This window comes from Lepisosteus oculatus, chromosome 2 (genome assembly GCF_040954835.1).
Source record: "Lepisosteus oculatus isolate fLepOcu1 chromosome 2, fLepOcu1.hap2, whole genome shotgun sequence".
Classification (NCBI taxonomy): domain Eukaryota; kingdom Metazoa; phylum Chordata; class Actinopteri; order Semionotiformes; family Lepisosteidae; genus Lepisosteus; species Lepisosteus oculatus.
Window position 1 is genome coordinate 63,605,554 of NC_090697.1, and position 23,350 is coordinate 63,628,903.

The following is a 23,350-nucleotide window of genomic DNA, read 5'->3' on the forward strand; positions in this document are numbered from 1 at the left end:
CATTTTCGTAACCACCTACCTATTTGTAAAAATATATTTCTATTTCTCTTCTACAATATGTCTGTTCCAGCATGTAGGCTCCAGATCTATTCAACTACAATATGCTAATTCTAAATGAGATGAAAGTTTTGATTGTGTAAGGTCAGAGGAGACACTTAAAATAATGAATATCCTGGCTAAATTGAGTCTTACTCAATCCAGGCAGATACTTATCAGAAAGAATGACAAGCACTATCATTGCTCATATGAGCCTGTGTGCACACAGAACAAAATCCAATGAAGCCTCCTTATGTGGAGAAAATAATTGCATTAATGTTCCAAATTTTGTAATGAACTTGCTTTCCATTAATTGTGAGGCAATTTTTATTTTTAAGATCAGTTTCAATACCTTATCCATAGCTAAGAATTCCACTAAGAGTGTTTCAGCAGTGCTTAGGCAACATATGCTAAATATGTTATTTTATGTACACTATGCATATGTTTATCCATATGGGTTGTTTTGGGACTTTTTTAGGAATATCTTTTTAACTCCAACTGATTCCAGATGGAGAAATCCATGAGGTTTTGCTTACAAAATGGGAAACAAACTGCCATCCATCTCTCAAAGGAGTTTAACAAAAAGTTAAGAATTCCAAATCTTTTGGAAATATCCGTATGGTAAAATTGACAAGATACAAGCTGTTTTGGCAATGGTTCAGTAGCTTCTATGTACTGAGAATGCTAAATATTATCAGCAATTGTTACACAACCCCCACCTAAAATATCCCATCATTAAATGTACAGTATAGAAACATTTTAATCTTTTTTTTTCTTACATCAACCAAATACCTTGAGATTTTTTATATATGAAGCATGTTTTCTTTTGTCAATATAGGAAATTGAAAATTAAATTGATATATTCCATTCTGCTTATCTGCATTGGTCATTAAACAGCATATATAGAGACATTAATCTTACTTTATATAAACTCATAAGATATATGCCTCTCTTTTCAGACATGCCAGGATGTTTAAAAGCAACTACAAATGCTACTATGGTAAAAATTATAATTCTATATCTTTTACAGATGTATTTGAATTTAACCCTCTTAAACCTGTGAACATAATGCTTATCTGAAGTCAAACATTTTAAAATCAGCTGCAAAAAAGAAACAAAAGCCTACATTATTCAACACCTTTCAGTGGCAACACCTATACAGTACCTATTTAGTTTTTCAGTTCCCTGTGGGTTTCCCTCGTACCCTCATTTTTTTTTTTAGGTAATGGTTATGGAGGAAATGTTTTGGGACAATTTTTGGGAATGCAGACAAATTTCAGAGGAGAAAGCTGCCACCCTTTGCTTCCAAAAAAACATCCCCACTGAAACTCAACACGTGGCCCTTCCAATTCATTACATTGCAGCTCTACCTGTATATTTAATACAACCTTCAGCTTAATTGCTATATTTATCTGGCTACAGAAATAGCAATTTAACTGCTTGATTGTACCTAAACTCTGCAGTGCCATATTTGCAATTGTTTCTAGTTAAATATTACTAAGCAAATTGAGTAATACATGGATAGTTTTGCTCAACTAACATCTTTGCTATGACATTGCAGAGTGTTGTCAAAATCTAACACTAAGGGCAGAAAAATGTTAAAAGTGATTAATCAATACAGCAATACTACAGTATATTTGCTTACTATCTGTGGGATGACTTTTCAACAAAATGCTTTTGGCATATTTTTAAAGAGGGTTCAGGTAAGCAAAGATATATGGTCAGACATAAATCTGAGAGAAATAACCACAATCTCTGACTTATTCAGCCATGGTAAAACATATTAAGTGTAAGCACAAATGCACCAACAGCTGACTTACAGTATGGGATATCTTAAGGTGAATTACCAGGAAAGATGATAAGACTTTTTGGCAGCGAAATTTGTGAAGAATACTGCAAAATAAATAAGTACATAAATTAAAATGGACATTTAATTGCTTAATAAGGTCCTCCTCCTCCTCAAAACTTTTTTTATAACATGTTGTGTCACGATCTTGGCCTTTATTGTATTTTAAGTGATAGAAACAGTACACTTTGTGTATTTGGCCTTTGCAAAAAACAAAATAAGGACCTTAATGTTTAGAACACCACTTAAAGAAGATGTGTAATTTTGAGTGGGATGCAGCCATGGGAAGCTGTCTGTGTTCACAGTGGGGGAATCAGAGAGAAGGTATGAGACTATACATCAGTACAAGGGGCTGTGACAGTGTCCATAACAACACTGTGGCTAGAGCACTGCGTAGGAGGCAGATTCCATATCTACATGGCTGATAAAGTAGAGAAACACTCTGTATGTACGGACATCAGGGTTTGATTATGAGTTACAGTCACCAGAGGGGGGAGAGATTTTTCTTGGCCTCAGTAACTCTGTGAGACAAATTACCTACAAATTAAAAACAATATCCCGCACAGAACTGGGAGATAAACCCTGTAGGATTATGGAGTCCTGTCAAAACAAGCAGTTAAAATCCTCTAGGACCCATTTCATAGGAAAACTTAAATGATTCCCGAAGAATCCTACTGTATACCTTACATGTTTTGTAGCCTGTAGATTAGCAATAATTTACTCCTCATATAGTAAATTGTTCTACAACAGTCTCCCACTCAGCAATAATATTCAATATGCGCCCTGAGAAGTTTAAAGCACTAAATTGCAGCTGAAGTCTTTGAAGACCCTTTATCATCTGATTTACCTTCCATCTCTCACTCAATTAAACAATTGAATTGTAGCTGATTGTTAAAACATTGTTTTTTTTCAGTTAAAAAAACTTGGATGATTTTATTAAGTACTATGATCCCAGAAAACAACTGTTGTGTGTAAGATATATGGAATGTAAGGATTGTAATTAGAGAACATACAGTAGCTGCTTTTTTGGTGTGAGGGTTTGAAAGTGTAATTTCCACCTGTTTAAACATCCTTAATTGGAAGCACCAATTAGGAGAAACCTGTTGAGCACAGTATAGAAAGCAATGATATAGCAAGCACTTACTTAGCAAATTGAGTACTCCAAGGATAGTTCTGTTCAACAAACATCTTTGCTATGACATTGCAGAGTGTTTTCAAAATCTAACACTAAGGGCAGAAACATGTTAAAAGTGATTAATCAAAGTATCCTGTGCTACTTGCAACACATATACTGCATCCTTAAACATAACAGAAATAAAAAGAAATCATTCTGCCACAGTAAAAATAATATAAAACTGGGATGATAGACAAAATAGTAAGAAAAGCACAAGTTAAAACTATAATGCATTAGCAGAGAAAGCAGACCAAAAAAGATGTTCATTCAGTGGTAAACTTGTAGGTATAGAATCGTTGATCGCAGTAAAGAAAGAATATCATTGAGCAGGGTTTTCGGTAAAAGTCGACAACAGTGTAAGGGTGATGATAGGTGCTTTCTAAACTGAGGTGTCTTGAGTAGATTTCAAAAGATGGTCAGGAACTGAGAAGTTCTGATTTAAATGGATAATTTACAGTATTCCACCTAAATGGGGTGAGGTACCTGAATAAAACGGTGCTGGTGGTTTGAGAATGAAGAAAACAGTCACTCAGGAGGCAGAGGAAGAGTGGAGAGGTCGGGAGGAGATACTGGGAGAGATGGGGTACCTGGAGAGAGACCAGGGTAGAGTGATAGACATTGGTTGGCAAGAAGTGTTTGAAATTGATGGGTAGGGCCATTGAGAGGCAATACAGGGACCAGATTAAAGTTGTGACATTAGTAAAATGAGATGGAGAGAAGAGAAGGCAGAGTTATGTGCTAGAAAGGGCAAGTAGCACTGGCTGACTAGTCCATGAGGGAAAGCACCTTGTTTTTCATTGTGTATGAAAATCATACAGGAATTGTGTACACAAGCTAACATGGAAGGGGAAGATGCTGTTCATTATTTTAATTTTAGCTTTCATGAAGAAGTGGCAGAAATGGGCCGGAGTAGAAATGTGATGGGAATAGAGAGGTTCAAGAATAATACCAAGGTTCTTGGCAGAAGAGGAATGGAAGATACTACTGTAGGTTAACATAAGGGAAAAAGGGGGAGGGAAAAAAAGAAGGTTATCCTCAAGAGGTTACATTTGAAACAAAGGAAATGCATCCAAATAAAGATGACAGAGAGACTGACATTAAAATGGGAGGAGGCAATGATATTAGAGGGAGGAAAAGATCTGACCATTATCTGCATAGAAATTACATGGAAAGCTGTGGAAGGAAAGCAGAGGTTGTAAGCAATGGGTGTAAAGAGAGAAATGCAAGGGACCCAACAAAGACCCCTGGAGGACACCAGAGAGCACCTTAGGTTAAAGGAGAATCAGTTGTATGTTATGCTAGTGACTACCAGGCAAGCAACTGCTGACAGAAGAATATCATAAAGCAAAATCAAAAGCAGCAAAGAGTACGAGGAGGTTGAAGACTTAGAGAATCTTAGAGAAGCAGCACAAAGAGCAGTCAAGTCTGTGAGTATTGGTAAGCAGGCTGAGGTGATTCAAGTAGCAAGTTGTGAGAGAGGTACTGTAAGTGGAGAGTTTGCAGTGAACTGCCTGTTCACTGATTTTATAAACAAAGGGGAGACAAGAGACAAGGAGATGCTTCAACAGATAGATAAATCAAAATGGCCGGTCATGCACAGAAAACTAATTGCGAATATGTAACAAATGTATTTTTTAATCTTTTGAAGATGATAATGTGGATAGAAACTGTAATTATCAGTCTACAGATTCTGAACACAGGTCTTCCAGAAGTGAGGAAAAGGCTGAACACACTGTCACCAAGCATGAACTACAAACAACTGTATCATGGTCAAAGTGATAGTATTTTTTTCTCATTTGCATTATTTTTTTAAAGGCTATACTGTAAAGCGCTTTGTGATGGGTGCACAAAAAAGAGACTTCTAGAATTTTATTTGTTATGGCTATCGCTGCCATTTTTTTATTGTTGTTTGAATGTTGCATAACCTAGTGCAATTCTAAAATGACCTTCTATCTCTTCATACCTTCTTTTTTCAGTTTTTAATTATTAATAGTATTAATTTGGCTGATGTTTCTATCCCCAGCAAGTGATATTTGTGCCTATTTATACAGGTGGGTATTTTACTGAAGCAATTTGAGTGAAGTACCTGCTTCAAGGCTACAATAGCAGTCTTCTACCCACGATTTGAACTCACGACCTTCCTATTATGAGTCCAAAGTCCTAATCACTACTCCAAACTGCTATCTGCCATTGATTTTTTATTGTTGTTGATGTTGTTTTATTTTATTTTTATACTTGTTTTTGTTATTATCAGTTCAAGTGCAATATAAAAATCTTCTTATACATAAAACCAATAACAAAAGCATGACCTTAACCTAGTCTGGTCCATTACAAATAAAAGGTACTGCATATACAGCACGGGGTACACTGTATTCATAATAGTATAAAGAATCTCAATAGGATTTTACTGAGATGTGAGAAAACATGCAAGATATTTTTTTTCCAAGTGAGAGAACAGCAAACGTTCCTCGTTTATGAAGAATTTAGTTTTTGCCACTTGGTCTTATACTAAAAATTATATAGAACAGGGGATCCCAACACTGTTCCTGGGGACTCACACACTTGCTTCTTTTCATTTCAGCCAAGCTCTTTACTTAATTGAATTCTTACTATAATTTAACTAAGTTCTTGCTTCATTGCAAGCTTTCCATCTGTTTTTTTTTTTACAAAAAGTCAGAAAAGTGACTAATTTAAACAACAGGTGGAAGGTAATAAAAAAATACTTTTCTGCTTTAATAATGAATGAATTTAGCATTTTATGAAGCCCAAACTAATACTATCATTATCTCACTCAAAGGTTTGTTTATGTAATGGAGAAATCAGGTGAAAAACAAACCATACTGTATGGGTTCCCAGAAAAAGGGTTTAGAACCTATGATATACAGTAGAAGACAACCAAACTATAGTGTTTTTGTTACACATAACTGCCTTTGAAGACACCGACAAAATCAGCCTTTGAGAAACACCAGATTGGGAAGTTATATAAAGGACCATTTTCAATACAGGGATAGAAATAAGAAGCCTACTTTTCCAGCCCCCTGAACATTTGCCAAAACCACCAAAAACAGATGCTGGATATACTGTACCATGCCTGACATTTGTACTCTATACACAGATCTGTGAGGATACATATAGATATTGAAAACAAAAATGCTGCATCTGAAGTGGAAGTCAAACTCTGTTGCAACAGGTGCTATATTTGCATTCCCTCTAAGCGGCTCAAGGCACCAGTGCATGTCTAATGATAATGAAGACATAGAATTGTTTTCTTCATGAGCAAACCAGATTGAGAAACTTAAACCTTTTGTGGTTCCTGTAGATTAAAAAGCGTTGTTCTCCAAGATCCATCACCAGCCATAAAATGCAGCACTATAATAGATTAACTCAGTTTGTGCTGCAATTATTCTAAAATAATTAATTCAACAGTTATTTTAATGAAATAATAATTCAATAATGGCAAACAGTACATACAATTCATTTTTTAACAGGTTTTATTTCATATTCATTACATTTAAAACATACTACAAATTATTCTGTAATTGGGAATTGATTGGGGACAGACTCACTCACTTCTCTTTAAGTCTTTTCTTTATTTTACAGGAATAAATCTCCAGTTATAAGAACAATTTTATGACCTGACTGACAGGTCTTATTTGCACCGCCTAAATGATTTGAAATATTTGAGTTTAAATTTCCATGATGCAGTACACGATTGTCCCGATTACAGTAGCATGGGAGCTTGTCTTGATTACTAATGGGACATTTCCTAGTCAATTCCTAATAGTCCTGAGAGATAGAGAGCAATACCTGCCACTAGTGCACTAGATTGGATGACATCAGTTTTGAGACAGGAACTGTCCTGTGGGACTGCTGATACACAGCAATGAAAATTTCACTTAATGGAAAAAAATACAAACAAATCAACACTAACAATTTTTTTACTGTTGATAGTACTATTTGTTCTCGAGACCTAATTTTCCCTGATGGGAACAGTTAAATCTGAGTAGATCCAGAACAATTCTCAGCATCACCTATCATCATACCTCAGAAAACAGAAATGACTCCAACTTCTGCTCCCCAGACAGGCTTTCATCTACAACACAGTTATCTGTTTTGACACTCTCCTGCTATATTACATGGGAGAGCTCTTAGACGTTTAATCAATCTGTCTTAATGTTTCCTGGTGCTCAGTTCAGGACAGTATTCAGACTGGTCATATGAATTTCAAATTGTATTTATATTAAATAAAAATATATAACTCTCAGTGATCATCTTCATTCTTCTACCACTATGAACACATATTGCATGAAGCAGAGAGCAATTTGTAGGAATCTTGTTTTTTTTTAAGAAGTATTTTAGATACTGTATAACCTGCTTTCTAAAGCCCCCAACAAACTGCTATAAATCTTTTTTCCACCGTCTTTTAAGCTGTTTCTGTCTCTAGTAATTGTGTTCCGTACAACTGCTTGTTTTTCAGAAAGAAAACTAAAACCCAACCAAGATTGTACTGAGTAGGCAAACATTAGATTCATCCTGGTTCAATTTTGCACAGGTTGAAGACCACATTTATATTCACTGATTAATCTCCCAGCCAAACCCTGTATGGCGTGCATAGTAATACAAACATACACACTGACTGAACTAGCGAATTTGCTAGGTACACTTACTGTGGGTATTTTACGTTGCGGCAAGCGGCACGCCACAAAGACAGAACGTGTATTTTTTCTGCAAATAAAACACATACTGTATACCCTGCCCTCAGTGGGATAAAAAACTAATTATGATTTGATTCATGAAGAGAACACCCGAAGCAAATTAATTGACTCGGCTGAGACGCACAAGACCTGTGGTCGCGGCCAAGTGACTTTCCTGCTAAACTATTCTGATTTAAGGTTTGGTTCTACCGCTTATTCATGAAGAGTCAAGTAACTGCTTTCTGTGCAAACTATCGTTGTACAGTAGTTTGAAAAACAATATCTAAAACACTGATGTCCGATACCAAGTACATTAAGACTTGTTTTTATTAGTGCCATAATTTTAGGGTAAAGACCTGATTAAATCAAAAGCAGCACACCAAGCACTGTACAGCAAAGCGAATAAACCACATTCGCTTTGATTTAATCCCCTCTTGGGGGCAGTCAGCTCCGTTATAGGAGGGGCACCACCAATGGTTAAAGGATAATTACATGATTAAGTGGCTGAGGGCCCGCTGAGGATTTTATTGGGCCACTTTGCTAATTAAACTCGCAGCCGGAGCAAAAACCAAAGCAGGGACAACCGTGTTGGTCCAGTAGCGCTCTCCTTCAAAGTCTGCAGGTGTAATCATACTAAATCATCATCATCATCATCATTATTATTATTATTATTATTATTATTATTATTATTATTATTATTATTATTATTAAAACGATGATGATGATGGTGATGATGCTGATGATCAGTTTGATGAAGTACAGTAGACGATTGCACTGCGGACAAAGAATGTACCTGCTTTGCGTACTGTATTACTTTTGCCTCTTTTCTCGGGGTTAAATAACAAACCTTGAGGGCCACTAGGATTCTTTCGACTAATAATGAAGACATTTAATTTTGTTTAATAGAAAGCGCCAACTCCCCTCCTCCTCCGTGACGGTCATTAATAGAAGAGTCCAGATGTTTCCAGCAGGTATTTTGCAAAGTATTCTGTGCCAGAGCGGCACTACCGCTTGGTATTTTTTTAACTGTTCCTTTTTTTAAGCGGAAGCAACGGTAAACACGACTGAACGCCTCCGCACCTTGTTCGGTTATTAATTTGTATTTGCGAAAACAAGAACAGCTTTTAAAAATAATTTCGCAGAGGCACTGATGGACTATATCTTGGTACACTTTATGTAATTAAATCAGTTGCCGTCTGTATCACAATGCAAGTTCACAGTTTTAACCCAAATAATCCCATGTAAAGCACAGATGTTGTCTAATTTACAGTATCATTGATTCGGGGATCAGATAGCACAGAGGCGCATACGCAAGTATCTAATACTGTACAGTAGTTTACGCAAAGGACATGAATGTCAGAGCTACAGTATGTATTATAAGAGAGGAATCACGGTCTCCAGTTTTTAGGCTATTATAGAAACTGTTCTTTGTGTAATAGTGCATGTTATTCACATAGTAAATTTAACGCATAAGGGACTAGAGTAGAACGTCCCAGGCTTCAAGCGAATTTAGAAATGTGCATATAACTTTTATTGTAAAACGTAGCTTTCATAAATAATTCCATGTGCTGTTATACAGGCTTGAATTACATAATACCATAGCAACAGAAAAAAGCTACGTTTTCATCTGACGACGAAATCCTTTAAAAAATGCTGCTAAGTTTTTTAATAAATACGACTGTCCAACTGCCACAGTTCAATATAAATCATTTCGAACTGTAAAAACTGTAGTTCGACAAGGGAGACTATTCACAACCGATCTTACTAGTGTATCTGCTCTGTGTCATTTATCGTGAAAATTACCAAGTGCAGGTTCAGTTTAATCTCTGGTTCACTTTGGGCCTCCGCACGACAGGCTACAGACACATTTCATTAGATAAATCATTAAATCGGCATGTAGGCTTTCGTCAGATTTCTTTCTTTCCGTTAAAAAAAATATCGATTTTGTTATAGAAGTCCAGTCATTGGAGCGATATAACAAGCAGGTTTTACGATTCATCTTTGTTTGGAATACTGTCAAAATGCTCATCTGTGTATAACCTAAACAGTGGATGCAGACAAATACAGTACCAATGGCCAGAAGGAAATACAGGGGAAAAACCCCCGCCTTAATTGTTCCCATAACCGTGCACTAATCTAACACATCGGAAAAGAGTGAAACTAGACATTAGGAAGGAGTAGATGATCTACAGTCACTAAATATCCGATTATTAACAATTAACACGCACACAAATATATTCATTGATATACAGTACGAGTTTGACCATACGGCTTCAGATCTTCTATTGCAAAGTTATTATTGAATCCCAGCACATACTGCATATACTGTACGTCGCACAACAATACTGAGATGCCCTTAACCTGTGTTGCTCAACCTTCTCCACAACAATTACAATGTCGCACAGAGCATCAATTAATCCCGCACTCAACGTTACCTTCACTTTCTTTGAAGGGAGAAGAGACGGAAGCAACAGTGTTGCACGTAATGAAAGTATACTCTAGACCGACGATAGAAGAAACATAGAAACGGTCAGTCTAGGGCCCGAAAGTTGCAGAGAAAACTGCATCCAACCCCGTCTTTTACTTTTGTCCTGCATCACCACCAGAACTTGAATCAACCCCAATAATAGTAATTTATGTTATGCTTGTGAGCCCCCAGTAACATTTGTATTAATCTTACAGATTTATCATTCACCTTAACAAACCGCATAACCTGTGGATACCACAGTTTTCCGCAGGGTAAAGTTGCTCGGCTTCCGGTGTTAGCCCTTATTAATAGTTCAGTCAACTGATACTACTATGTCCTAATTTATCTGCCAATCAAGGACCGAAGTTTTTAACCTGTCTGAATCGTCAATGAATCTAGTTTTGGTACTGTAGTTGAATAATAACACCGTGATGTGTTTTAACATACCGTATGAGTAATAAGGAGACGCACTTAAGATACATCGACTTACAAATAAGACACTAAAGCATGGTGTAATTTTGGATCAGAACGGTTTGCGTCAATTAATTTTCTGTTTTGTGGGGAATGTTTTTAATGCGAGCTTTCGTCTCTTTTTTTGTATGTGCCAGAAACCAATGCACGAGTAAGTCACCGCGTTAGTGTTTATTATAAGCGTACAAGTAAAATAATTTTCCTCGGGTCGTAAGTGGCAGTAAAATGGAAAAACGGTAACCCCAAAATATTCTACAGCGCTACAGACACGAAAGACATGCACCTGCTGTACTTTCAACAAAAAAGCGTTCACGTACTGTACCATTCAGTAATAAGAAATTATTTAGCAATAATTTTTACTGCTATCACCACAACTGTCAGTTCCACTACCAGTATGTTACTGCAACCGCTACAGTTGCTACGACTATAAATAAGTATGGAGAATTACCTTTGTTTAATACCTATTAAGCAAGATAATGTGAATATTCACTTGCCATAGCCTAGCATCAGCTCCCTTTGCATTTCTGTAGGTGAACGCTTGATACTGTATATTTTTAAGCTCCAAAACAAACATACGCACACAAAAACGTTGATTTACAAACATCGGTATGTCTTTATAAAGCCCAAATTAATGCCATGAAAATACCACAGTTACTTTACAGCTTTAGTACCATTTTGTGGTTTTTCAAATATGCTTTATTTTCTTACCCATGACTGGCAATCTGGTATCAGGCTCCTTTCCCCGGGTCTAAAGCCTTCTAGCGCCCGACTCCAGAGTCTGCATGACACGCACTCTTCTCACAAGGCACCTCTCCTTTGAGGGTCCGGTTCTAAACCCGATCCGACCCGACAGAGCAGATAAGCGCCCGCTGCCGCCTCCACGCACACACAGGGTGCACCTGCCCGCTGTTGCGTTCCTGAGGTACGGCAAGTGTGTGCAGCCTCGCACCCAGATTTCAATCCCACGATCTCCCTCCAGCCATGCAGCATCTCTCAGACCTCCACCGCAAACAGAAGAGCATCTACAGTAGTTTTCCCCTAAATTCGGGACGCGGGAAGAATAATAATAATAACAACAACAATAATAATATTATTGTAAATAATAATGAGAAGGAACCAGAAAACGAATTAAATGAAATCAAATCCGAAATAAAGTTTAGGGAAGCCAGATACTACTTCTTAATTTCTTTCCTTCCGTTCCATCCATCCCTAATGCCACGATGTGTAAAGATCACTTTCCTGGTGAGGGTTTAGGTTTGCAAGAATAAAGTCGTCCACAAATCATAAGTTCCGAATCGAATGCCACTGGCTGAAAGTCCGTATTCCACTGCCACTGGCCTGAGAACGAATTATGTCCGCGACTCGTTCGATCTAACGCTGTTTGCAGGCAAACAGTCCTGGTTGAATGAATGCGCCTTCTTCTCCTTTTCTTTCTCCTTTTCGTTCGGTTCCAAATAGGACAGAGGTATAACAGGCGTTTGTGTAGAAGCAATGTTAAAGGCTGTCTGTCTCCGCTCAACTCCGCTCCGCAGAATGACTGTGAATGCCCTCTTCTGGCGAAAAGAGTCGCGTAATCCTTCCATCCTTCCTTCTCTTTTTCTCACACTCTGAAACAAATGCAAAATTGTACACGCAACTTCCCAGGTGGATTAAGCAGAGTTAAAAAAAGAAAGGAAACGAAAAAACAACACAAAACGATATATTACACTAATATTACACATATGCAGCATTTTATCTGTCATTCTAATAGGAAGGAATGGACAGAATGTCTTGGGACAAATTATAGAATGATAGTTGCTGAGTATTATAAAACTGTAAATATAATAAGTATAAAATAATGCAATGGTGAAGGCGCCATTATTCAATTAGGGAAATGTGTTGTACAGTATCACCGCAAACTTTTTTAGTTTAACACTAGTTTTGAATAATTTGGACATTCTCCCGCTTAGTTAAAAAAAAGCTAAAGAGATCTGTGGAATTCTTGTAAAAATAATTCAGAACCTAAATGTTTTTAACGTAAAATGTTCATTCAAAATGTGAACAACGGCTGAAGGACACAAGTGAAAATAAAAGGCACGTGCTTCTGGGACACTTAACACAAAGCGTCGTGCACACAAATCATACTACCCAGCCATGCTGTAGAAGGCGACTTTACCTTGTGTTATTGTTACAATTAATTTAACAAGGTAGGCTCAAGTGCCCCTTCTCGTTAATAACCTTTTACTTTTAGCTACTGTACAGCGCTTTGAGAAACTACTCTTTTTGAGACTTCCACCCATTTAGTGGTCTGCATTTCTAAGGCAGTCGAGTCCTTTGGATTGATTCAGATAAAATCAAAACGAAGAGAAAAATGAAATATAACAAAATTAAAAGCTCTTTTTTTAGTATTTGGCAATAATGAGGTTTTAAATGTCTTCCTAGAAACAATCGGATGAATTAGGATTATATTTAGTCTTTAAAGGGTGGAATTCTGATGGTCAAGATTTAATAGGTACAGTACAGTAGAAGTTTCAGCATCTGAGCAATATTTAAAAAATATTTTTAAAGGGAATTAACATCTTGCAAACTTTTTGACAGTGTTAATGTAATTACATTAGAGGTCTTGTTGTTTCTCTAATTTCTCCATGTTCCCGAAACATACAGATATGTACTGTATCATTACTACAGCATAATCTTCCCAGATTGCACCTAATTTCTCTTGGATTTCAGGTACAGTATGAATTTTACTGTTCGCACATACAGTACAGCTACTCTTTCTGAGGAGCCATTACTCCACCTAAACATATAAAGTTGTATAGGGACTTGTAGATTTGATTCAAACTATAAAGTATTTATGGTAACTGTGATATAATCTGTTAGTTTTGTAAACAAAATAAAAAATACACAAAGGATTTAAACAACAGGAAAGTAATGCAACTGTACAATATACAGTATACACTTTTTCCAAACAATTTTCAGATCATTTTCCAGGAAAACATTTTGGGAAAATAAAATGAGCTACATTTCTTTTTTTAATTTGTATCTTTCTTTCTCTGATTTTCTGATGAGATATAACAGACATGAGAAGGCGTGTGCATTATTTTCAAGATAATGATACACTAATGCTAGAAAAAGAATGTATTGTAAATAAACAACAGCAGAAAGCCTAAGCTGTTAGTAAAATGCAAATTCTGCTTTCATGATCAGATCTTCAGAATTGTTAATATACAGATCTATAAAATGATTATGTTTGAGTATATTAATGTAAACAAACACTATGGGGAACAATATTAGAAACTTAATATTTCTGGAATGCATCAGAATTATGGTACAGTGCCTGGTCATTCGTATATTTTATAAATTAATGAAGGTCCTGCTTGCTGACCTCTTAATGGTATTCACAGCCATGGTCACTTCATTTCATTGTCATTTCATTTTTCATGTCACTATCTCTCAACCGTCTATCATTCAGCTAATTACAGATAATGGATGCTTTAGTGTACATGCTAACTGTATATGTAATAAACCATTGTTGGCTGGAGACAGCAAAAATAGCAAATATTAAACAGACATGTATGAGAGACAGACATTTAGACACACATGAAAGGTAGATGAATGGACAGACAGACATAGATGGATGGAGGTGTGGATTGATATCCAAAGAGAATTATGTAACGCTGCTCTGTAGAGGTGAAAAGGATCCAATGCAGATGCAGGAGTCGCAGGGAGGTAAGTAAACGTACCGAGCAAATCCAGGAGCTGAGTCGTAGTCCGAAGGCGAAGGTAGGTCGAGATCCGGTAAAGGCACTGGTGGCGAACAATCCAAAATGTGAGACAGAATCGTGGTCGAAAAGAGAGCTACAGGGTCAAATCCAAAACAGGCAATGATAGCAAACAATCCAAGGGGCGAGACGAGATCCGAAGTCCGAAGGCAAAAGGTGCAGGCAGAATTCCAGGAAGGCAAAAGAGGGGTAAGAACGCTAGGCTGAGCAACAAGTAGAGAACTCAATACCGAGCAACGGGAATCAGGTAAGAATGGTATAAATAACCCGGCGTGCCGCACGGTAGAGCGATTGCAGGTGTGTTAACTCGTGCGGTGGCGCTTGTTAGTAGTAATCCGCTGCTGGTGCTGATTGGCTCGCTTACGTGTTGATCTCAGCTGGCTGGTGGTCGTGACAAATTAATCATCCTTAACCAATTTTTTTTAAAAATAATTCTTTACACTTATACAGTACAGTATAGCACTTTTCTGGATACTACACTCGAAGCGCTTTACAGGTAATGGGGACTCTCCTCCACCATTACCAATGTACAGCACCCTCCTGGATGAAGCGATGGCTGCCATAGTGCACACAGTATGATCACCACAGACAAGCTATCAGTGGGGAGAACAGAGTGATGAAGCCAATTCATAGATGGAGATTATTAGGAGGCCATGATTGGTAAAGACCAATGGCAAATTTTACCAGGATGCCAGGTTAACACCCCTACTCTTTCTGAGAAATGCCCCTAGGATCTTTAATGACCACTGAGAGTCAGGACCTTGGTTTTACATAACTTCCACAGGAAGGCACCTTTTAACAGTATAATGTCCCCATCACTATACTAGGGTATTAGGAGCCACACAGACCGCAGAGCGAGCACCCACTACTGGCCCCACTAACAGTTCTTCCAGCTGCAACCTTAGCTTTCCCAGTTCTCCCATCCAGGTACTGACCAGGCTCTCACCTGTGTAGCTCCAGTGGTTTGCTAGTTGTGTGTTGCAGGGTGATATAGCTGCTGGCTGGACTTTTACGTAGAGCAAGCTTTTTCAATTGTGCGCTAACAGATATTTTAGATTTTTTATCTCCTTTATCCCAGTATTTTTTGCTTTCCTTATCAGAAGAATGAAAAATGATGTCAGCACTTTGAAAGGAAACATAAAACAACAAGGACATGCATTAAATTCCTTCTCATCATCTGGCTGCAGCGTAAATTTTAATAGAGGTTAGAGTATGGTGCTGTGTCAGCGTGCAGGCTGTAATGGAACAAGCAGAGGTTAATTCCACTCTGAAAAGTAAGAGAAAGAATAAAACATAATATTTTGTTTGTGGGGCTTTCTTAAGTTGAAATGAGAAAAATAACTGAAGGATTCACACCTTAAATGTTGTGATTTTGCTTTTTACTTTTCAGTGTGGAATTAATGTATTTGTGAATATCAATAGCTTTCTGGTAAAAATACTGTAATTACTTGTGGACATAAAACAGGAATTTAAATTAATTTCCATTCATAATATTCCCAGTACAAGGTTGCAGGGGAGCCAGAGCTTGTCCTGGCAAGGACAACACCTGCAACAGATGCATGACAAGATACTCCTTAGATAGGATGTCAGTCCATCAAAGGGCACACACAGACACAAACACAAACACTCCCACACCAGGGCCAATTAACCTACTGCTACGTTTTTTGGACTGTGGGAGGAAACCTGGTGCACCTGGAGGAAATCCACACAAATACAAGGAGAACATACAAACTCCACATTGATTAGACTGTGAGTTAGCAATGCTAACCACTATGCCACTGTGTCACCCTTGTGATTATGAGTTTTAGAATAAATACAGCTTTTTGTGAAAGCATTTTTCTGTGCTAACATTTTCTAGAAGTAAAATTTCACTCCTCTGAAAAGGTTGATTGCGGTGGCACCTCCTCGCTGTTTTTGATTAGAAGGATCCAAATTTATCCTGATGCGTTGGGCTGCCCCATAATGTGCACCAGATTGCTATTGATCGGTACTAACCTCTCTGATACTAAAACAAGTCAGCAGTAATCCCCGTCCTGCCCAACAACACAAAATAAAGTAATACCACAGGTGATCTGTAATAAGACAGAGAAATGATAACTTGAGATTGGAATTTGCCTGGTTGTATTATGCAGAGATTGACACCAGTATGCCACCAGTATGCCCTGTCAAGGCCAGAGAATACCTTTGTTGACAAACAGTAAAGTTGTACAGAGACAACTGAAAGAGATGCTGTTCAGTTTGTTGATTGATTTGTTCTCACATTACTGCAATGTACATTTATTTAGTTTATGTTCTGATTAGATGTACTGTATGTATTTAGGGATGAAACAAAATTCCTTTTTAACTTGTAAGTGCCATACCATCCTCTTTATCTCGCTTTGTCTCTATATTCCTATTCAAGGAAACAAAGTAGACTCAAGCTGGAAAGCAATTTAATCCTTTTCAGGCTTCTCATACTCCAGGTATTTGCATAAATTCCGACAGCAGGTGCTATATATACAGTATGTCATGTCTGTTTTTTTTATTTTGAGTAAATCTTCAGAAACAGACATGAGACATTAATGTGATGCTATAGTGTTTTCCTGCCTCACCAATAGAATTCAACTTATGGCCTGTTTGCTTGTTATATTTGAAATAAATCAAATGGCTGTAAAAATGGTGTTTTACAGCTATGTTTTTGTAAATATGTTATTTCTGTCATACTGTACATAATGGGTAAACTGAAATGTTCTATTATGTCAGTTCAGAACATGTAATTCTGATGCAACTTTATTTCTTAAGAACACATATTGTAAACACAGGAATTATGGAAAATTGGATGTTGTAGAACAATTAGTAGAAAAGAAGGCATCGGAAGGGCATGGAATTAATTAAGTAGACCTTATCCCTATTGCAATTTCCTCTAAATGGATATAGTTCAGTTAACTTAGGTACATTTAAGAATATTGAAACATATCTGATATGTGATATTAGTGCACACACCTATAGAATTCAAAGTCTACATGATCTTTGTTCATTGGGCAATCTTTCAAATGATATTTAACCACTACCAAAAGAAAGAACAGAAGTTGGTGTATCTCAAAAGGAAAAGAAAAGGAAAATTCACTTTTCAGCACCCTTAAGGTATCCAACGCTTCATTGTAATGTTTAACCTTGGATGCCAACACTTAGCTTCTGTATTAATGGAATACAGTGAAGAATTCCATTAATTAAAAATAAGCTGCTTATGCTGATGAGGGCCCAAGCAAGTTGGAGTCTGTTCCACAAGTAACTGTTCTCACCTTGGACAGAATGCCAGTCCATTGCAGGGTCATGAAGAAAGGACAATTTAGAAGAGTCAGTCAAACCATGGAAGGATGGAGGGTGCTTAAGCATCTGGAAAAAGCCTACAGAAAAATACAGAAAGAACATACAAGTCTCACACACAGAAGTCCAAGGTTGGAATTAGCCCCATCACACTAGAGCTGTGAGTCAGTATAGCTAATCAGCAAACTATTATGCTGCCCACAGTTTGCAAGTCAGAAGTATAGCCGTGTTGTGTCAGATTCAAACCTGTTCATCAACCTAGCTATAGAATGAAAGAGAAAACCTCTTCTAGAAGCTCTTCTCTATGAAATGTCAGAAATTAAGTGGATGGCATACTGTAGCTTGAAATTAGAAGGGAAGATTTGATAGCTGTGTCCTGCATCAAGATACACATTTTTGCTCACTAATCCTAATTGTTCCAGCTGTTGCTGATACAAAAAGCTCACCTTAAAAAGGCTCCACAGCAGAAACACTGTGTTTCTTTTCTTCTCTTTTCAGCATGGAATAAAAATTTACTTGTTCCAAAAATACTCTTGCCCTGTACTTGGGGCAAATGATACAAAACAGCATCCTCAGCTGCTCTCTGACACTCGAAAGCTTGAGTCCTGATTAATTCACACAAAAACTCTCAATTCTCTACTCATCTCTATATCACTTCATTCTCAGCTCCCTCAAATTTTGAAATAATCCATTTTCATCTTTCTCTCCATGCAGAAGTCCCCAGTACCCAGCTTAAACATTAAACCTATCCATTTTCTTCTGTCAGTTTACATTGTCATGTAAACAATCAGTAAGTTCAAGAGGAGGAAAACCTGAGCAGAGCAACATCATTTAATACTTAATGACCTAAAAATACCTTTCACAGATGGCTGTACAGTAAATGTGAAGCTTGGCAGCTATACTCTCTCATCCAATCTCTTCCCCGGGATACAATCATTGAAAAAAGCTGCAATACTTACGTGCATTCAGTAAAGTTTTATGAGGGAGGAGCCTGCACATTATGAGAACCATTCTGTATTCTTTCTTGGTTAATTCAGGTAACAGGTACTATTATGGATTAAATTCAAAGAGCTCAGACCAGCGTGCTGACAAGAATAAAAAAAATAATACCGTGAACAGCAGTTTTGGAAGCACATTAGGAAGAGAGGAACTAAACTGCACTGGAGAAGTAAGTTCTGAGAGATTTTTATTAACAATGCACTTCTGGGCACCTTCATATTACAGTATGTGCTTTATCTATGATGTATTTGTTCCTGGAGATCCTTAGGATCTTTTGGTTTTCTTTCCTGAATTATTTAGTGCACCCATTGCCTAAAATTGGTGATAATTTTTGTGGCTTTAATGACTGTCCAGAAACATGAGTAAGAAATGCTATTATTTCTATCTTAAAGCTTTTTTATATTTATATTATTACTGTATATACTATATATAATGTACTTTATGTTCTATTTTATTAAATTTAAATAAAAAGCTTTATTATTTATGAATGCTATATTAACTAATGATGTGGTTGACTGATAATTGGAGCAGTATATTTTTCACACACCTTTTCACCTCCTCCTGGTTTAATATGGTGTCTTACCTCTTCTTATCAATGGTGCTGCATTAAGGTACAATACTACCTCATAGCCTATAACAAACATCTTATTTCTGAATATTATTCAGTTTTGCTGCCTGATTGATGAATATTACTGCTATCTTGCCTCCTGGAAACAAGAATAGAAAAAGACATCAGAAAGTAAGAGTTTCATCTTATATATCTAAGTTCTTTGCGCTTATAGGAGAACAACCTTTCCTTTCTTAACGTTTTCAATTCTTTATTCCTCCAGCTCAACTGTTGCTGCCCTCAGTTACACCTTGGCTTGCTCCACATGAAGGTTTCCAACTACAGTAGGTTGTCCTCATGAACAATCCACCATCCCTTAGCCAACTGGTAGCAGTCAAAGATTGTCTCTTACAACCTGCACATAATCATCACATTGTGGGGTTTTCAATTCTCCTGAAATGATCCATTATTCATATAACTTGCCACGTACAAGTGTCTATCATTTTTCACTTTAAAAGGATCGTGCCACAATATTGACATTGATGAAAATCCACAGTAGGTCTCTTCAAGATTCTCCTCGACAGTAAATCTCTGAGGTTAGTTGGGATAAAGGTCAGTCTGACAGTACAGATGTTAACCAGCCTGATGAAGCAACACACAGATGGTCACAGCTGGGATTAATGCAATTTTAATGGAGATGACAGAACAGCAAAAAATTTTGTGAGACAGACTAAAAAAAGAACTGCTGTCAGTGCAACTTAAAATGACCTGAAGCCATCTTTTACATTAGCTTTTCTGATGGATTCATTGAGGAGCAGTGTACAGTGATAGACATAAAGTACATCTTTCCTTGAATCTGTTTTTGTAGAGCTTCTAAGTGACTCAACAGTGCTTCCTAGAATATCTTGTGATTGACGTGGACTGGGCATACATACTGTAAGTTGCAAAGCTCTCTCTTGAATTGCAAACTAAGGAGGAAAGAACAAAATGAAAATGAAAATGAAAAACAAGCAACAATGTTCCTCAACAATGTGGTAACAACCTTTGAAGATCTTCTAATATCCCTCTGGTGGTATTTTCAAATTATCTAAAATTATATTTTTAATTGTAAACTTTGTTCAATTTGCAATGCCACTTAAGAAAAAGAAGAAGAATGCATTCTTTTCAGAGAACCAGATAATTATTCCTACCTCTAGTTTCAAATTTGAAAAGATGTTTTTGAGGTTGTGATTAAAACTGATGTTTTATTACATTAAATACACTGAGAGAATATATTGGACAGTACTGTATTGCAAAATGTTTTTACTTTAGTCCACATGGTAATGTTAAGTTTGTACCCTTCTTGTAATTGTGCTATTATATTTCATAGCCTTTAATCTTAACAAGGTTTGGCCTGGGGTTTTAGTAATACACACTGATCTTCATACCTTACAACTGTGCCTCAGTAGTTGAATGGCTGGGCAAACAACAATCCCAGTCTTTTGCACGTGCTAGCTCCAATGGTGGAGCCACAGTGCAGTTATTGGAACCCCACTAGGGCCCTGCTACACAGGGTCATCGTAGAGTACCACAGACCCTCATATCATACTACTTATTTCTTAATATCATACTACTTATCATATCATACTACTTATCATGTGCAACAGTACATTAATTTGGTGATCTCAAAAGAAAAATCAGAAGTTTGAGGTGCCAGTTAAATCAAATAAAATGGAGCATTTTTCTAGCTTGCAAAGGATGAAGAGGCTGAACATGAAGCCTCAGTAAACTCTAGCTCATTGCTTGTTAGCAACACACTGCACAGCACTCCTGTGGAAATCATGAAGGAAAAGTTTTAACACGGATAGAGCACTGTTGAGGAATACACCACACCAGTGATCTTCAGCAAATCCATGGGCAGGGACCTGGGGTCAGGTGATAGTTATGCAAACAATAGAAGCCATTTTACAGAAAATATAACACATGGACAAATAAAGCAGTATATATTTTTAAAGGCCTCTACAAAGGAATTATAGCCGACAACACTGAGTGTAAGATTTGGGGGATGAATTTCAAATAACAGAGTAGGCTACTTTATTAATATGAGGGTGTTAATGTGTGCTATCAGGGGAGGGAGATGAAGGGGCCCATGAAATATTTTCACTGGTTTCTCGATCACCAACTTCCTCCACTGGTTGGCTTTGGGTCTTCATATGGTAGTCTCAAAGAAAAAATAATTTATGAAAGAATTGACTATCATAAAAGACAATCCCAATTCCTACGTTTCAGTTCAATGAAAGCAGTTCAGTTTTATACTTGCAATTATTATTGTTTTTATCTTGCAATCTTTTATTAGGTTTGCCCACTGATCTATCGGTAAGGAAAATTATCTTTACACAGGACTTCAGATAGGAAGCAGAGATTTATTTTTATTTTTATTCATTTTTTGTTTTGAAATATTTAAATGTTGTAAGATTACCAGCTAACACTTTATAAATAAAGCACTTTAGTGCCAACATTGAGAATTCTTCCTGGCTCTATTCACACATTTAATTTTGACACCTAAAAACCTTGGTCAGCTGTGACCAATACTATATAAATAGTCAGAAACATTTTCTTGTTATTCTTTAATGACTTGTTAGTTGTTTTTCAAAAGTTATTTGAAGGCTGTAGACACCTTTCATTGTTGAATATCTTTTATGCCTTCTGAAAGGTGGAAGCCAGTCCTCTAAAATATACAGTAGCAATTTTTTATTGATTGCTTTTTAAGAAATAATATGCCATATAAAGACATAATACCACCTGTACAGCACTTACTGTATACTGACTATCACAGTCTCCACCATGCATCGTGGAGGGAGGAGGAATAGTCACAAGGAACATCTATTTTAATTCTGCTCTTTCTCCAATTATATAAAGTATTCTTCCTTTCTTGGTAGGGAGAAAAAATGCTATTTTGGATTTTACTGACCATGAAACACATTTAAACAATCACAAAGCTTCTTCAGAAGTTAAATGAAAAACATACTGATACAGATAAAATATAGGTATTTGCTAAATGAGTTCCACCTTAAGTATTGGTCAGTTTGAGTGTGAGAGTATATCAGTTTTTTGGAGTGGATCTATGTGAGGAGATTGGAAATTAACTTTGTTTATAGATCCAAAGGCAATGCTGTTTATCAGCACTGCTCTCATTAGATACCTTACTGTCAAATTATTTCTGGAAGAGCGTACGTTCTATTTTTTTAAGAAAAGCACAGGCAGCTTGCAACAAGCAGAAAGATTTTTCTTTGAGGCTGCTGTCAAATTAAAAGCAGAAAGTTGCAAGCAGATGAAGTATACTCTTTCCTGATTGCCATTCCTCTGGCTCTCTCTGAGTATGTCTCTCCATTCTAAGACTGTGGTGTGATGTCAAATTCACATGCAATTGAAGTATGAGTATGCTAATCAAATTTGGAAGTGGGATGGGACAGGCACTGCTTCTTTTCTGTATCTGTGAGTATCACACATTGAGTTTCACATTGATATTCATATCAAAGTGTGTCACTGGATAACCAAAGTAAATATAGGTAAGATTTCCTCTGTAGCATTCTTGCATACCACCACCTGTAAAAGTACAACTAATTTTAAACTAAAGAATAACAATCACACATTCAAATGTTAAACCTTGAAAGACCTGTAGAGACCTACTTTATACTACCAGTCTTTAGGTAATTGTAAATATTGGTAGAAGAAGCAGCATATGAGAAGAGGTAATATTGAACTACGTGGACAAGTCACTAAACCTTTGATTGTCTAATATATATTCATCCTGAATAACACTTTGGAGGCTGTAACCCATTTTATATTCCACGTGGAATGGAAATACAGAAGGAATCTCTATAAAATATATTAAATCAATTCTATGACATAAGTTATATACTGTACACACTGTGCATATAACATTGAAGGATTCACGTTACATTTTTTTATCAGAAACTTTCAGGCTTTGATATTGTATGTTCTGCAGATGCTACGCAGGATACAAACCATACATTTTTCATATCAAGGCCAATGTACTGCTGTTCAGG

General features: G+C 36.8%; 1 protein-coding gene across 2 annotated transcripts in view; it reads right to left on the reverse strand.

Moving 5' to 3' along the window:
* Window positions 1-12,211, reverse strand: part of LOC102690782 (leucine-rich repeat transmembrane neuronal protein 4) — a 160,609-nt gene extending 148,398 nt beyond the window's left edge. For both annotated transcript variants that reach the window (XM_015346213.2, XM_015346222.2), the window contains exon 1: window positions 11,397-12,211. In XM_015346213.2, coding sequence (XP_015201699.1) covers window positions 11,397-11,400 — 4 coding nt within the window. In that variant the 5' untranslated portion in view covers window positions 11,401-12,211. The remainder of the gene's footprint in view (window positions 1-11,396) is intronic.
* Window positions 12,212-23,350: the final 11,139 nt, after the last annotated feature.